Raw genomic sequence first — 16,292 nt, 5'->3', positions numbered from 1 at the left:
ATAAAAATTCAGAAGCGCAGGTATGCTGTGTAGGTGCTGGCTCGAACGCCTCTGTGCTTGTGTTGAGAGTGAGAGGGAGACGGACAACAGCTATTCGGAATATTTTTAGCATCCTCCAAATCTTAATCACGTCACACCTCTGTGGAATACGGTAGCGGCATAACATTATCGCGCTCTGTGGAACCTGGAAGATTATTTTTTTAAGGAGCTATGAAATATTAAATTTTACCTGCGATATTTCAGGATCAGAGTCGCGCACGTTATTGCGCTGCTCCGATATTAATAAAACGTAACCGACAATATATACTCTCGTGGATTTATAAAAATTATTTTTAACGTTTGCAAAGTGAGGCTATTTTTCTCATTAAGAACCAGTTAAGCATAGTTTTTCATCGGTCACTGCAATTCAATTGTTGGCTTATTTATAATATAATTATATAAATCCATGCCTAATATCATCGATCTCCGAATACCATCTCATCGTATTTTTCACCAAATTTTGTCAGCTTCCATCCCACGTACTTTACATTTTATTAGAGGCATTAGATGCGACATTTTGAATTTAAAATTTTAAAAACTTCTTTTCTATTTTTCTACTATATCGCTGTTGTTGTGCAACTTTCATCTATTCTATATTTCCGTTGTGTTAAATGACATTTATCGTCGCATTAAAGTTTCATTGACTAGGCAACGTGAACTTTGGCAAGAAGGCAAGAATGAACCGAATCGAATTTAAATCTAAATGCATATGTGCAACAGCATTTAGCTCCTCCGTCACTATATTTTCATGACATTCAATATTCCAACATTTCAAATTTATGCTAAAATTTAATATTTTTACTCGAAATAATAATTTTGTTATTTATTAAATAATAAGGCTTACAGACCGTTCTCTCATATCTTAATTATTAGTCATTATCAATCAATATGATTTTTTTTTTTTTTTTTTTTTTTTTGGAGTTTCATTATCAATAACAAAAAGTTGCTTCGTTCAACTTATAAAGTGAAATTCAATGTGAAATTTTACTACGCTATATACTTTAAGAGCTATTCATAGTCTATGAATTTATAAATTATAATAAAATTATAAATGTATCTATTAGTTGCCTCATTTACTTATCCGACAATCTTCTGTAAAATACTATCATCAACATTAAAATCATTTCAATATTATATTCATCCTCAGTTTTATCTCCAAATTAAATATTCTATTGACCATAGTGTTGCGGTTTTGCGGTATAATGTCATCACAATTACAATTGATTACTTAATGTAGAATATATGAAATTTAATTGAATGTATCCTGTATTTAAGCAAAATCGCCGAAACACGAGAGCTTTAAATTTAAAGCTATTGCGGAAAATAAAAATGTATTCTTTAAGTGTTAGCATATAATTTTCTGCATATTTCATATATGTATGTACAAATAAGTATCTACAATTATTATTGTTACCATTTGTATAAACTTTCATCGTTGATATTAACAAATCCCGGAGTAATGATGATGGTCTTATTTAATTATACATAAAATTATACGTAACGATCATACACAAAACAACCGCAAAACATCGATACACATATTTACTTTAATTTATTTTTCCAACTGTAATAAAAAAAAATCAATTGAAATTTATAATGACAATATGGAAATTGAATGAATTTCGATCGGTTTATTTCATACTGCAGATCTCATTTAAAAGCAATGACTACTTTTAGCGGCCTTTTTGATGAAAAGATTTTTAGAAACATTAATTAGAAACTTGAAATAGACAATTCCAGCATATTTGAAATATTGTAATATTGAAAATGTTTTTAAATTACCAATTATTCAATATTATGAATCCATTGCTGCTTCTATTTAATTTACAAAAATTTTATTATCTGTATATGTCTAAAATACAGCATATAAAGGCAATTAAAAATTTCTTAATTTAATTATTGTCATACACTCGTAAGCTTATTAAAACATTTTAAATAAATGTAAATTACATCAATAAATAATTTTACGCGGATTTGTTTTATTAGGCTTATCGACAAATTATTGTTATACATTTCGATTATTCAGCGTTTCAATGTAATTATACATTGAATTTCTTTTAATATTTCAAAAACATTGTAACTACATTTCGTCAGACGTAAAATTTATATCGATATAATAATTCTAAAATAATAATATAATTAAAGATGCAAAGGTCTCTAACTGCACACATTTTACAATTTTGAACTTATTGATATTCAATTCTAAATACTTTTAAACAATGTGAAAAATATTAAATTAATAAAATTATGCAAGATCATTTCATATAAATCGATAGAAATATTTTTCATATTATAGCCATTGTTACGAAAAAAAAATATTTCCAAAGAACAAACAATTTTCATCGTAAATTGAATCAACATCTTTCTTCGTTATAGTAAGTAATTAGAGATATTAATACAAATATCTTTCTCCATTACGAAAACTCTATAATTTTATTTGAACATAAAATGTTACAATAATAATTATATTCATAATTATAATATACATAGGCTGCAAATACTATTATTACAAATTTTATATTATTATTAATTATGTAAAACGATATACACAATATTATAAACAAATATTACTGTTAAGCGCTTTGAAAAAGTAATCATACTCATAAATGCAACTTTTTCAATACATTTTCTTTGTTGGATTAAAGTTTAAAATTTTTCAAATTAAAGATCAAATATCTATTAACATTTTAATTATTCTATGAAGAAAAAGATTATCTATTAAAATTATATATATTAAATATTTTATGAAATTCAGAAAAGTTTGGAAGAAACTGCAGTATAAAATAATATATCATCAATATGACTATTCTTGCCTGGAGTAGCTGCCGCCATTTTGTAATACCTACCTCTGAATGTATCCCTAGCTTTTTTATTTTTGCCATTACGTATTGAACTATGTAATTACAAGATAGACAGACATAATAGAAAAAAAAATTGAAAAAGCTATTTGTAATAATAGTTCAACTTTTCTTTGAATGTATAGATAATGGACTATTGTTTACAACTGAATAAAGCTTTTAATCTCCGAACTCAAATATTTATCGAAGTGTTTATTATATCGACTTGACGATTCGTGATAATTTTAAACATTCATCATTGTAATAAATAATAATTGGAAAAATATGTGATACTTTGAAAAAATATTAAACAATTTAATTATAACAATATTAAATTATTTTATTTATTATCTTTTATTTTTCAACAATTAATTTCAAACGTTATATAGATATTAATATTCATAATTTTAACAATTAATCTAAAATAAATTCTTCTGTATTAAAACCGCAAGCGTATATTTATTAAGTAAATTTAGTAAAATATTCAGTCTAAAATATTAAATTAAATGTAAAATGTTTAAGAAAACAAAACAAAATAAAAATCAAACACTACTAATAATGAATCATTATTTTTCTTTATGAAAAAGATGTATATCAAAATGATTAATTTGGAGAAATGTAATTTTCGTATAAAGTGACAACATAATAAGTATAAAATGTGTGAATAATTACCGAAAATGTATTTTTCAAATTTCATCCAAAGGATATGAAAAATCTTACACATACTTTGAGAAATGAAATCTATAAAAAAAAATCTCTTAATTTACATAAGCATGTTTTTCATAGCATTATCAATTCATTGATATGTTATTTTTGGCTTCTTAAATGATGAATTGCTTATTTTGTATCATAACGAATAATATAATGACGTTTCAAAAAAAAGGAATACTTAACACGAGAATTATTATTATTATATACTTCTTTAACCATCTAATTTATTATAATCTGCTAAGCTGATGGTGTTGTGTAACAAAGTGTCAATTATAAAATAAGAATTCGGAAGTAGTATTATTTAAATTCATATCGGAAGTATTATTGACGTTTTGCATAACATTATCGAAATATTAAATTATAAATAACTAATTAAATATTATAACTATGAGTAATTGATTCTTAGCAATCACAAAAGGCTTTATAATCTCAAATGGTGAGCAGATTTTTCAGAAAATAAAGTGGACTCGATAAAAAATCAAATTATACGTAATAAAAGTAATTCTCAGCCTATTATGTTGTGTTATAAAAAAAAAAATTTTTAAGATAAATTTCGCAAGAGACAATAATATTAATCAAAGCATGAGATTTAAAGCAAATATAACAAGGAATTCTTAATAACAGTGGCAATTTAACTTTAAAATCAACGAATAATTATTTTAATTTATTACACCTTTTTTTTATCTTATTTAAATTATTTTACCTTTTGTACGTGTGTGTGTGTGGGTCCGAAAATTTTGCTATGTTTGCTTTGGGCTATTAGTATGTGTAAGACAATTAAACGAACAATACTCCGGTAAATCTCGTTTTATAATATTTACAATACAATATGAAATGTTAAGTTAATTGTATCATACATCGGGGTATGCAGTTTTCAAAATTGATCCAAGATAATTAAGAATATATAAACCGACGAATACATGTAAATAAATATTTTTTGTAACCACAAATCCGATATTATCACGAGAGAATTCCCCGTCATATGACTCAAGCATCTCTATCGTATCATATGAATGATCAATAAATGATTGTCTCTGTCGTTATATTATGTCATTACAGTAAACAAGTTTTGATTGGTATTAGAAAAGTTCGATAATAGAGATTTAATTAATAGATTCTAATTAATTTTAACATCTCGTATAAAATCTCAGCATCTCTTAATATATTACATTTATAGTTTTTGTAAATCGTACGTGTATTTAAAAAATTTTATTTTAGCACGATACAATGAATTTGCCGAAAGTGTTAATGTAATCCTCTACATAATTTTTAATAATTTTTGATCCGATAATGCATAAGTTCGAATTAATTAAACGAAACAAATCTGCCAACGTCTGAAATATTAAAAGTACAATATAAGCAATATTAAATTTTGAAATAAAGTTTTCAGATGTTTTAATTATATTGTAAAGCGAAAACGCCGAAAGCATTGGTAAAAAAAAGAAAGAAGAAGTAGAATAATGAGTTTCAAAAAGATTAAAATGGAGCAACATCGTTGAGAGAAAAGGATAACTATATAAGTAGATCGATGGATAGTTAAATGGGCAAATAGTTAAATGGAATAATAGTTTGATGGTTGGACGAATGGTTGCATGGATTAATGGATGGATGAATAGATAGGTTGGTTGGTAGGTAGATTGGTAGATAGATAGATAAATAGATAGATAGATGGACGAATGGATAGACAGATGGATGAATAGATAGGTAAAGAAAGGAGAAATATGAGAGTAGAGAGATAGAGATATGGAGAGATGGAGAGATAGAGAGATAGAGAGACGGATAGATAGAGGGAGAGAATAAGATAGAGAGAGAGAGAGAGAGAGAGAGAGTGTGTGTGTGTGGGTGTGTGGGTGTGGGTGGGTGGGTGTGCGCGCGTGTGCGCGTGTGCGCGTGCGTGTGAGATAATAGAGGAGTAGGAGGGGGGCAAAGAGTTCGATTGATCGTCAAGTCAGTTTGATGAAAACCGCAACCGAACCAGTTGATCATACGCCCCGTTGCTGCTAGTTTAGTTGCCGAGGACCCAAGGGGCACGATGAGGCAAAATTTTAATCAAAGTAATGACCAGGGCATGTGATCGATTTGGCCACAGCAGATTTTTAAGAGAAGCGAGTGTTTAGTAGCGGTGAGAGCTTTAATTATCATCGATTCAGCCAGCCATGGCTGAATAGAGTATTAATAGATCGCTGGAAGGGTTTATTGGGTTACGTAATTTATTTACAGAATAACTTTTTCACAGATCAATTAATATTCCATATGTTTATTATGACACGTAATTCAATTTAGTTTGCTGTTCCATATCATTAGATAATGTTATTGATATTTTTTCCTTTTATTAACAATCTAAACAGTCACGTACTTACATGCCTAGTTTCTTATACTGATATCATTGTATGTATATGTATATGTATATTTATATATAATCACTTTCTCTCCTTTATATATGCACATAGTTCAAGTTATTTTCCTTTCTTTCTTTGCAAAGCGCTCGGGCGTGTACGCATGACGCACTCGCCCGCACACACTCATGTCCGCCTTCCCTGCTTTCTTTCATTCTTCTTCTTCTCGCTCGCTCTTTATCTCTCCGCGCCAATACTTTGTTTTCCTAGCACTTGTCGGAACTCTGGGGACAAACGAGGCTCCTCCAAAGTGCGGCGGGCCGAGTGTGCCTGGATGTGTATTCGCACGTGCATGAGCGCGCGCGCGTCTGTCCGCCTGTCTGTTTGCATACGAACGAGTGCGAAGGCGCGTGTGTTGGCTCGCCCTATGTGTACGTGTGACCCAGATCGACCGAAACTCGAGGCTCCCATTCGGCGCTTTTCTTTTATCGCGTCGCGGCATGCTCAACCTTGCATGACGCAACGTTCGATCGATTATTTCGCGCCCAACGATATGCATAATTTTTCGCAAAGTCCACTGGCACGAGAGGGACGCACTATTCGAAGCTGGTCATTTTGGCGATTATGGATTGCCGAACGTTTATTGATATGTTAATCGAGTGATGGTTGCTATTGAGCAGAGGGGGTAGGTAGTGAGTTGAGACTTTCGAGTCCTCGGTAAGCGACGACGAAGACGACGACGATGACGACGACGACACTACGACGGCGACTACAACGACGACTACGACGACGACGACGTCGACGACGATAACCACGACAACGACGACAACGATGACACCGCGACAACGACGACGACGACGACGACGGCGACGACGACGACGACGACGACGAAAGCTATTCGTACTAGTATGTACAAATTGTCATTCGATGTTCTTCCTTTTAGTGTGATATACGTAGCGACCAAATGTATGTACACGTAATAAAGACGCTCTCAGCTTAAATCCTATATCATTACATTACGATGCATATCATATACTATTTACACGATCCTTCTTAATATGTGACAGGCCGCGAATAACGGAGAGATAATCGTCGCGTCGGAAGCTGGAGCTGTTTGTTATATCGGCCCGCCCTTGTGCAGGCTGACCAAGGCAACGTAACTCGCGGGGAAGGTGGAGACGGTCGTGCGCGTGATATGACTAGTCGCGTATCAGCTGCTGCTGCTGCTGCTGCTGCTGCTGCTGCTGCTGCTGCTGCTGCTGCTGCTGCTGTTTCTCGATATATTGCAAGAGGGAACGGAGGCTCACTTCCGTTCGCCCCAGCCGGCGCTGTTGTAGAACCACGAGGAGGCGCTCTCGTCCCTCGTCCTCGGCCAAGCGTTGTCCAGGCCGTTTGCCCCGCCGCTCTCCTGCAAAACAAAATCACAGGAGATTGAAGGCAGGTCGAGGCAGGGAGCGTCGATGCTCGCTCGCTCCCATTACTACGTAGGTCGGCGCGAGCGAGAGGCGCTAGCTAAATTGCTACTCGGGGACAATGGAGAACGTCGTAGATAAGAAACGGAGATAATACGTAAGGATGAGCTCGAGACAGAGGCGTCCCACTCTCTCGAGCATCTCGGAGCTCGTGCCACTTACCGTCGGATACTGAGCTTTCGACTCATATTTACTCTCACCACGACGTTTTTGCGAAACGCGTGAAAAGGAGCGACGGCCAATGGTCGGTTAATGTACCGTCAGCCAAACTGGATTAAAGATTTATTCCATTCCATTAATTTAATGCGCATACTTATTGATTTACATTCCGTGGCAAAATAAACACGAGAGAAAAACATATGATAAAAATGAAACTCGCAATTATTCAAATAAAACAAAACTGCGTATTGGAAGGAAGAACGCGCACTGTCTGTGTCAATGCCAAGGCGATAGTAGGAGTATCCGCGTGCAATGCTCATTTTTACAAATCTAACGATTAGGCGATAATGTCCTTGCGCATATTCAAGGGCGCTCGGACTATTATTACTATTATTATTGTTATTGTTGTTGTTGTTGTTGTTGTTGTTGTTGTTGTTGTTGTTGCTGCTGATATTGTTGCTATTGTAGCTATTGTTGTTATTCTTATTATATGATTGACGTTGTTGTTATTTCATGTTGGTTAAAGGCGGTGCGGGAAACACGGGACGATGAAGGCGTTTACCCGAGTCGAATTACACGCGTGAAAATGACGTTAGGCGCGAGGCGAAGGCGCGTGCATAATTCGCGTCGGATTTGGCGAAGAGAGTCAACGTGACGCGTTAGCTGCGTAGTAGTAGGAAGCCCTAATGACGAGAGGTAAAAAACGAGGGCTAACGCGAGTTGGCACGTGAGAAGGAGAGATTGTTTGCTTAAAAGTGCAACGAGGACGAGTTGGCGCGTGGGAGGTGCCGACGGGTAAAGATTCGGAAGCACTAGTCGGGGGAGGGGGGGACGCTTTGCGATTATGCAAATGCAGCGGAGACTCGCTCGCTGAGGTGCAAACCAAGGCACTGACCACGACGTTGAGCTGGTGACTCGTGGGCGAAAGGTAGTCCATGTTGCTGTAATAGGACGTGTAGTTCTGATAGCACTGCTGCTGGCTGCTGGTTGTCGCCCAGGCGGCGAGTCTCTGGTGCTCGCCGGGGAACCCGGGCCCGTTGGCGCCGCTCTCCGTCACCGCCGGGCTCCAGATGCTGCTACTGCTGCCACCACTGCTGTACACCGTACCCCCCAGCTGCTTAATACATGAAAAAAAAGAGCAGAAAGCGGACCGCGTCTAATTTGGATCGAGCTCGTATGCCACCCTTCCACCCTTCCACCCCCCCCCCCCCCCCCCCCCCCCCCCCCATCCCCCTCTACCTCCACCGGTCGACCGTTCACACACTCGTGCGCTCTCTCATTCGCCCGCTCTCTGTTTACTCTGAACACCTATTTCAATGCGCGCACTGATGAGAATATATTACACTGGTAAAGGGCCGCCCTCTATGCGCTTTTGTAAGCGCGTTGCCCTTTGCTTGGACCCCTTGTGTACACAAGGAAGTGAGAAATCGAGTTCGGAAAGAATTCATGCGTCTTGTGGTTGTTTAGGAAATTTAGGGATAATGCGTGCGATATCGCGCCTTCTTTAACGCGTCCACGGATATTTGAAATTGAATATTGCGTGACTAGGCGCGAGTGAGTGAGAAAATACGAGAAAATATAATTTCAACACGACTTACCTCCCCACCTCTTTGTTCAAGCGAATAGCGCATAGCGAATAACGAATAGCTAATAGCGAATAGCGATTAGCGATTAGGGAATAGTGAATAGCTAAATGACGAAGCGAATTTGACGAAGTCATTATTGGCTATATATTGGCAAGGCGTAAGTACGTGTGGCGACATTCGCCACGTAAATTCAATATAAATTCATATTTCGGCAAAAATGACGGCTTCGAGAATTATCGATCTCTCCGGCCCGTCCCTCGACTTTCGTAGATCTCGAATTTGCATAAAATCGCAATTTTAACTGTACCGGGAGTTTTAGAGCTCCTAAAGTCGTGCGCGCGTCAGCCTCTCTTGCGTAATAAAGTAGCGAGATACTTAAGATACGAAATATAATTTTCGACTGAGATTTATGGCTTTTAGATGAGGCAAAAGTGTTGCAATAAAGCAGAAAAATTCCATTGCTCGTAGTCGGCTGCGTTACAACAAAGTTTGTGACCCGCGTGCCCGCGGCATTCATAAAGGCCACGGGACGGAGGGAAAATTTGGCCGCGCCGCGCCGGAAAAGCCGCCGCCGAGCTAGGAAGGAGCTTGAAAGGGAAGAAAGAGAGCGAGAGGAGATGAAAGCCGTAAGGTATATAAACGGCTCGTTGGCACAATGGGAGGAGGTCGAGGGTGCCGTCAGAGGGCTCGTGATCGATGAATAACGAGGGCCTCGATTGCGACAATATTTGCCGTCTCTGCGTTTTTTTTCTCTTTTTTTTTCCTTTTTTTTTCTTTTTTCTTTTTTTTTTTTTTTTTTTTTTTTTTTTTTTTTTTTTTTTTCCTGCGACAATTTCACGTCCACGCTCGAATAGCCGTACACGCGTAAAAAGATACATTAGATTACTTACGCTGGGCGGCGTCGTACTGGCGGTGAGCAATAGGCTGCTGGTCGCACTGCCCGTAGTCGGCTTGTATTGGGGCGAGTCCCGTAGAAGAGCCGGGGAACTGGCCGCGGAACCGGCCGTACCTCCGCTTCTGTAACATTCGTAAGAACGTATTGGCAAGTCTGTGGATGCACGTGTGTGAGTGATTGCGCAAAAGCCGAGCACCGATCGCTCGGTGCACAATGCAATTACGCGCGTTAGTCCCCCGCTCGAACGGCGTCGCTGTTTTTTCACAAAACAGACGCACCACTATCGGGGCGAGCTTGTTTTTCTTGACCCGGGAGGCCGAGATTGGCTTATTGCGTGTGACCTTGACTTGAGGTGACGCTCCAAATGTGGCAAGCGAACGTTCGGATGGGAGGTCCTGGCGGGAGCGAGGAAGAATCTCTGGTATGTCCTTTTTCAATGAGCGGGCGAATCATTGACGGTTGAATTATGGTAATCGGCGAGAAGCGACTGATGGGCGACTTTACATTTTTATGGCTAACCGACATGATTTACTCTAATAATAATAGAACATAAACAACCAACTTTAACTCCCGTTTAATATTTTTAATGAGATAACGCTGACTGGGTAAGTTAGAATGGCAGAGCCTTTTATTTCTTTTCTATTTTCCGTCTCTCACATACACGAGCACACACTCGCGCTGTCGCGCTCTCACTCGCTCTCACTCGCTCGCTCGTTCTATTTCTTTCCTTCTTTCATTCTTTCCTTCTTTCATTCTTTCCTTCTTTCTTTCTTTCTTTCTTTCTTTCTTTCTTTCTGTCTTTCTTTCTTTCTTTCTTTCTCTCTTTCTTTCTTTCTTTCTTTCTTCCCTTCTTTCTTCCCTTCTGCCCTTCTATCTTTCTTTCTTTCTTTCTTTCTTTCTTTCATCCTTTCATTCTTTCATTCTTTCTTTCATTCTTTTTCCATCATCTTCGTGCCCCGACATTTCTCGATAGAACTGAAAGTGAACAGACGCGAGGCGGTCTGACAGATTCATGACACATTCCAATCCCGAAATTTCAAAAAAATATAAAACTTTTATAACTCTTATACCTCATTAAGATATGAATATTCATTTTCCAGTGACACCAAGGCCACCGATGGAATTTCAATGAACCGGTGAATCATTTCCTTCGATTAGGATGTCAAAGTGAATTTTTAAGAATCGCTTAAATAAAAATGATTTTTTATCCTCAAATTATAACGAGAAATAGGTACGATATTGGGATCGTTTTTATCCCCGTAACTAATTGTTTAATTTCAAATTCAATTAATATGGCATGTTCGTGTAACATTTTAAAGATTCGATATAACTGTTTTTACCGTAAAAATACATTTATATATAATTTTTGTAAAGCGTGTTTTAAATTTAGACTCTAATAAAAAAATAATGTTATAAATTCTACCTTCTCATTCGCATACGATATGAATATAATATTTGCCGACTGTAGCCCGAATATTCAAATGGACCGAATCCTTACATCGAATACCATGCAGAAAATTTCCGCATGAAGTCAAAAATGAGAAGACGGTATATCGATAATAAACTTGGCTATGATAAAAAAATTTACTTATTAAAATCTCATATTTCACATTTAAAAGGTTATATATATATATATATATATATATATATATATATATATATATACATATACAAATGTGTATATATTTTTAAGTAGTGAGGTATAGTTACATATACCGAGACTGTATTATATTTTCGTCAAATTAAGATGTCATACGAGTGCAACACGTGCATAATAAAAATAGTACAGAACGATCGAACGCAGGTATAAGTTTGATTGCCCATGAGTTCCGAACCAAGTTAAATCTGGTACGAGACAATGACAGTGATTCAGGCAGAAGCGGACCACTGGTTCGCTTAATACTTAGAGAAACTATTCCGATAACTTATTAAATGTCACACTAGACTTGTATCGAATTTGACAAAATATGTCTCGTGTTAGACTCGACGTGGAGGAGCCTAATTCCACAATAATATTTATGATGTCTAATAAATTTATATTATTGTTAAGAGTCCGAAGATCGAGTAAGGCAATCTGGCAATCTTGCTAACGAAATATACTTATTTTGAAAAATAAATTAAGATTAGTACTCTACACATATAATTAGTGTTTTAATATTTATCATTTTATTATTGTATCATCGGCTAAGAAAATCTGAGTGAGATTTTATTATCAAATTTTATTAATTTTGAATGTGCAGAATTTTAAAGTGTTTTAGAAAAGTTTTTTTTTTCTTCTACGACTAGTGGTGAAATGCATTGGCACTTGTAAAATAATAGATAGATTATTTTATACGGATTGAATTATGATGCATGAAGTGTACAATGACCTAGTAAGTTATTAAAATAAAATATTAATCGAATATTCAGACTAACGGAATAACCGATTAACGGCATAGTTTCAAAAATAGTTGTAGCTAATCGCTAATTGAATTTTATGAAGTGAAAATTAAATGATCGATGAATCATTCGATATTAATAATATTGAATCGCGTATTAACCATGTATATAATTAATCGTAAAGTAGTTGAATGTAATAATAATTTAAAATACAAATGATTGGAAAACGTGTTTTGTGTTTAAATATGGAAATTGTAATGAAATGGAATTAATGGTAGGTAAGGAAATAGCGAGAATAAGATAGGAAGAGGAAAAAAAAACATTTACTCACTGACAGGTTTAAATTAGATTATAAAGATGCTAATCTATAAAAAAAGTTTGTAATAAAATCTTGGGAGAGGTGAACGAATACATTACAAAGTAAATAACAGAAACGAAATAAGACATGAAAATAAAAAACACACTCGTTAAACTTAAAAACTCGACCTTTGTAACGCAAACGAACATCAAGTCTTATAAACAAACAATATTTGTTATTGTACATTGTTTAAGTAAAATAAAAAAATCTTCACGGTATATAGAGTCACTAGTAAGTTTAAGTATTTTTATAGGAAAAGCGGAGAATATGGCAAATTTATAATTACAAGTCGGATGAACTTTTACGCTTTAGTCGAGGAGAGAGTAATGAAATCGGAAGAAGGATTATAAATGTTGGAGCATGTATAGACGATACAATGGGAAATAAAAGAATAGAGTATAGGATATTAGGACGAAAAGTGAAAAGTAAGACGCTCTTGGGTGGACCAGGACGAAAACGAGAAGGAAAGATGAAATAAGACTTGTTGTGAAATCATGGATCGACAGACAAAGTGTTTTGTAATTTTAATCGTCGAGAGTAGCTTAATAATAATAATATGTATAGCAATAATAGGTAATGATAATAAATATTAATAATACTTATGATGACGATGATAATGATGATAACGACGATAATTATCGTAATATTGATAATAATGATAGGAATAGGAGTGGTAAAACAGTAATACATGATAATGATAATAATAAATAATGGATCATAGTAATGAGAGGAATAATAGGGATAGAAAGAATAAGATATTATTAATAAATATGATGTGTATGGGCCGATCAGTCTATAAAATTTGTGAGAAAATTCCATTGAATCGGAATGGAAGATCCAAAAGCGCCGAATTTCATGAAAATACATTGCGCTAATAGGTCGCATATCGCACTTTGGTGGCGCTTTTGAACAATGACGAGTCGGGAAAATGAGCCGAGGAAACATGAGCGTAGAGTTGTAGGGCAATAAAAATGAAAAATCGAGGACGGCTAGATGCCTGTCCCCGTAGCTATACTCAGGACTTACAGTGGCGTGGCGGCAGGTACGGCGGCAGCCGTCGCCGCGGCGGTCGGCGTCGTCGCTATCGAGGGGCTCTTCCCCGGCGGTGGATTGCCACTGACCGCGGGACTGCTCGCGCTCAGCTTCTTCGTCCTTGGCGACTTGTCCTGCTGTTGTTGTTGCTGCTGCTGCTGCTGTTTCTGCTGCTGGCGGCACTTGGCCCGTCGATTCTTGAACCAGACCTGCGGAAGGCGCGAGTCGCATCGATTCTTCGATTTGGCGCGCGACAACTCCCCAGAAAACCACCCCGGGGAAGCCCCGCGCGATCGATGCCAGCCGCCGGCATCGGGGGCTTGGGTTTCTCGAAGGATTTCTCGCCGCGGCACACGATACCCGCGTTCTTTCACTCGGATTTCTCGTGTTTCAGGCGGCGAGGCGGAGGGCCGAGCGTGCATATACGTACGTGCATGCGTGCGCGCGTGTGCGCGCAGCGCTGCATTTATTGCCAGGCGGGACGTGCGCCGAACTATGGAGGTCCCGAGCGTCCAGGTGCGTCGCTTATGAGCCCGGGATATGCCCGAGCACGAGCTGACTTCCCGACTCGGTGGGGGAATGTGCTGGGAGGAACGGCGTCGGGCTCCGGAAGACGCGACTTAACAATGTCACGCCGATTCCCCGAAGCCGAAATTCCCCGGGCGTTCGCGAGCGGTTTTTTTTCTTCTTCTTTATTTTCTTTACTTAATGTCGCGGCGAGGGACATCGGCGCCGCACTTTCTTCTCTCGGCATTATGGGCTAAGCGGGAGGGACGAGTTGGCGAGACGCAGTTTTTCCCGGGCCCGAAGATTCCGCGATCGTGCTCGAATTACAATGACAATGGCGCGCAGAATGTGTCAACGTGTCCTGGCCCCGTAATAATGACGGGAGGGAAGCCGAGCGGCGAGAGGCGCGTGAGTCAACGGCGATCGATCCCGTTAAAGCCTATTAGGCCGGGCGATCGTAAACTTTTTCCAAAATCATCCAGTCGCATTAATGCGAGACATTGACGTAGAAATCGTAGCGCATCAGACGGGGAGGGAATGAGAGCAGCGCTTATTTACATTAGGCGTTTCGCATCGAATTTGCATTCGTCAGGTCGGCATCAGGGGCATCGATCCTCCTTGGTCAGAGCCATTGATAAAATACACGTGTATCTGATTTTCCTTTTAAACTATCAAAAATCCTCGGGACCCTTAACCCTCGTCGTAATACGTCCACTTTGAAGGGAGACGTTTCTCGTCTCTAAAAGCAAGGAGCCACGAAAGAAAAAGAAAAAAACAACACTCTAAATTCCAGTGGAACGAAAAAGAAGGGATTTGTGACTCTAAGAGTGTCAAAATACAACCACCGCCTGATAAGATCAGTCGTATCTCGCTCTCAGCGGACTCTGAAAAGTCATTGCCTTGGCATTCATTTTGTATACCGTTTTGCTCAAGCCATTGGGTGCAGCGAATATTAATCCAAAGAATTAAATTAAATTAGCGCCCGTCCGAATATTAGCCGATACTTGGCTTTCATCTGCCTTCGTCCTTGCCGAAAAGCCGAGGCGAACGTTAAAGAAATTGCAAATTGTCGGACATTGTCGAGCTCTCGCCGCGGAGGAGAGACAACGGAGAAAGGAGGCTACGCAACACGACGGCCGCTCATTTTTCCGAGCCATTACACGAACGAGCCCTCGTAGGCGCGCCAACGGATTAGATTAGATTTTGCCGAAGGACGAGCCTTGACGAGCCTCGACGAGCCGCGACTGCGTAAAAGTGCTGCGCGAGACCCCGAAGGACGTCCGGGCCCCTTAATAGGCTCTTTTCCCTTTTGCGCGTGTAGCCGACTCGGGACAGAGATTCGTCGGTGAAACACGAGGCTCGACGCAAAAAAGCGAACGAGCCCCGGTAACGCGAGGCTGCAAAAGCTCGGCGCGAAGTCATCGAGCGTAGGGTGCGAGCGTCGGGGCAATTAGGGGCTCTCGGCGCTCTGGAATGTCGTGGCGGATCGTTTTTCCCGGAGGCCGTGGCTCGTCGCGGCGGGGCCGGGGCGCGCTAATTCGGTTAAGGCGGCCGTGGGGAAGGCGAGAGCGAGATGCGGGGCCGATAGGCCGGCCAAGGGGTCGATGACGCGGAATCGATGCCCGTAGCCGTAGCCGTCGCCGTCCGAGCCAGACCGCGTGCCTGCGCTCTTCCCGCCCGTTGTCTACGGCCTGTCCCTCGAGACTCCGCTCCTTAGTCCCCGGTTAAATCTAAATCCAAATCCCCCTTGTTATTTGCTCAAGATTTTATCGCTCGCGTTCCTCTTCTCGCTTCCTCCTCCCTCCGTCTCTACTCCTCCCGCACCCCTTCGCCATCACCCCTGCCGAAGCGGCCAACCCCCGGACTGCTGCTTCGTGACCACGCCCCCGCCGACGACGCTGTCACCGAGCCTGCCGATATTCTTGCCGATGCTGCTGTCGTTTGCAACGCAGCTCTTCGCCGCCTCGTTTTCTGACCCCCC

At 38.9% G+C, this 16,292-nt stretch overlaps 1 protein-coding gene across 1 annotated transcript in view; it reads right to left on the bottom strand.

Moving 5' to 3' along the window:
• Positions 1–6,804: 6,804 nt before the first annotated feature.
• otd2 (homeotic protein ocelliless) overlaps positions 6,805–16,292 on the bottom strand; it is a 17,565-nt gene continuing 8,077 nt past the window's right edge. The window contains exons 4-7 of the mRNA XM_011496160.1: positions 13,799–14,013; positions 10,031–10,157; positions 8,450–8,668; positions 6,805–7,331 (exon numbers count right to left, since the gene is read on the bottom strand). Coding sequence (XP_011494462.1) covers positions 7,227–7,331; positions 8,450–8,668; positions 10,031–10,157; positions 13,799–14,013 — 666 coding nt within the window. The 3' untranslated portion in view covers positions 6,805–7,226. The remainder of the gene's footprint in view (positions 7,332–8,449; positions 8,669–10,030; positions 10,158–13,798; positions 14,014–16,292) is intronic.

Source organism: Ceratosolen solmsi, unplaced genomic scaffold (assembly GCF_000503995.2).
Source record: "Ceratosolen solmsi marchali unplaced genomic scaffold, CerSol_1.0 scaffold11, whole genome shotgun sequence".
Classification (NCBI taxonomy): domain Eukaryota; kingdom Metazoa; phylum Arthropoda; class Insecta; order Hymenoptera; family Agaonidae; genus Ceratosolen; species Ceratosolen solmsi.
The sequence above is the reverse complement of the archived record's forward strand: the minus strand, read 5'-3'. Positions and strand labels throughout refer to the sequence as shown.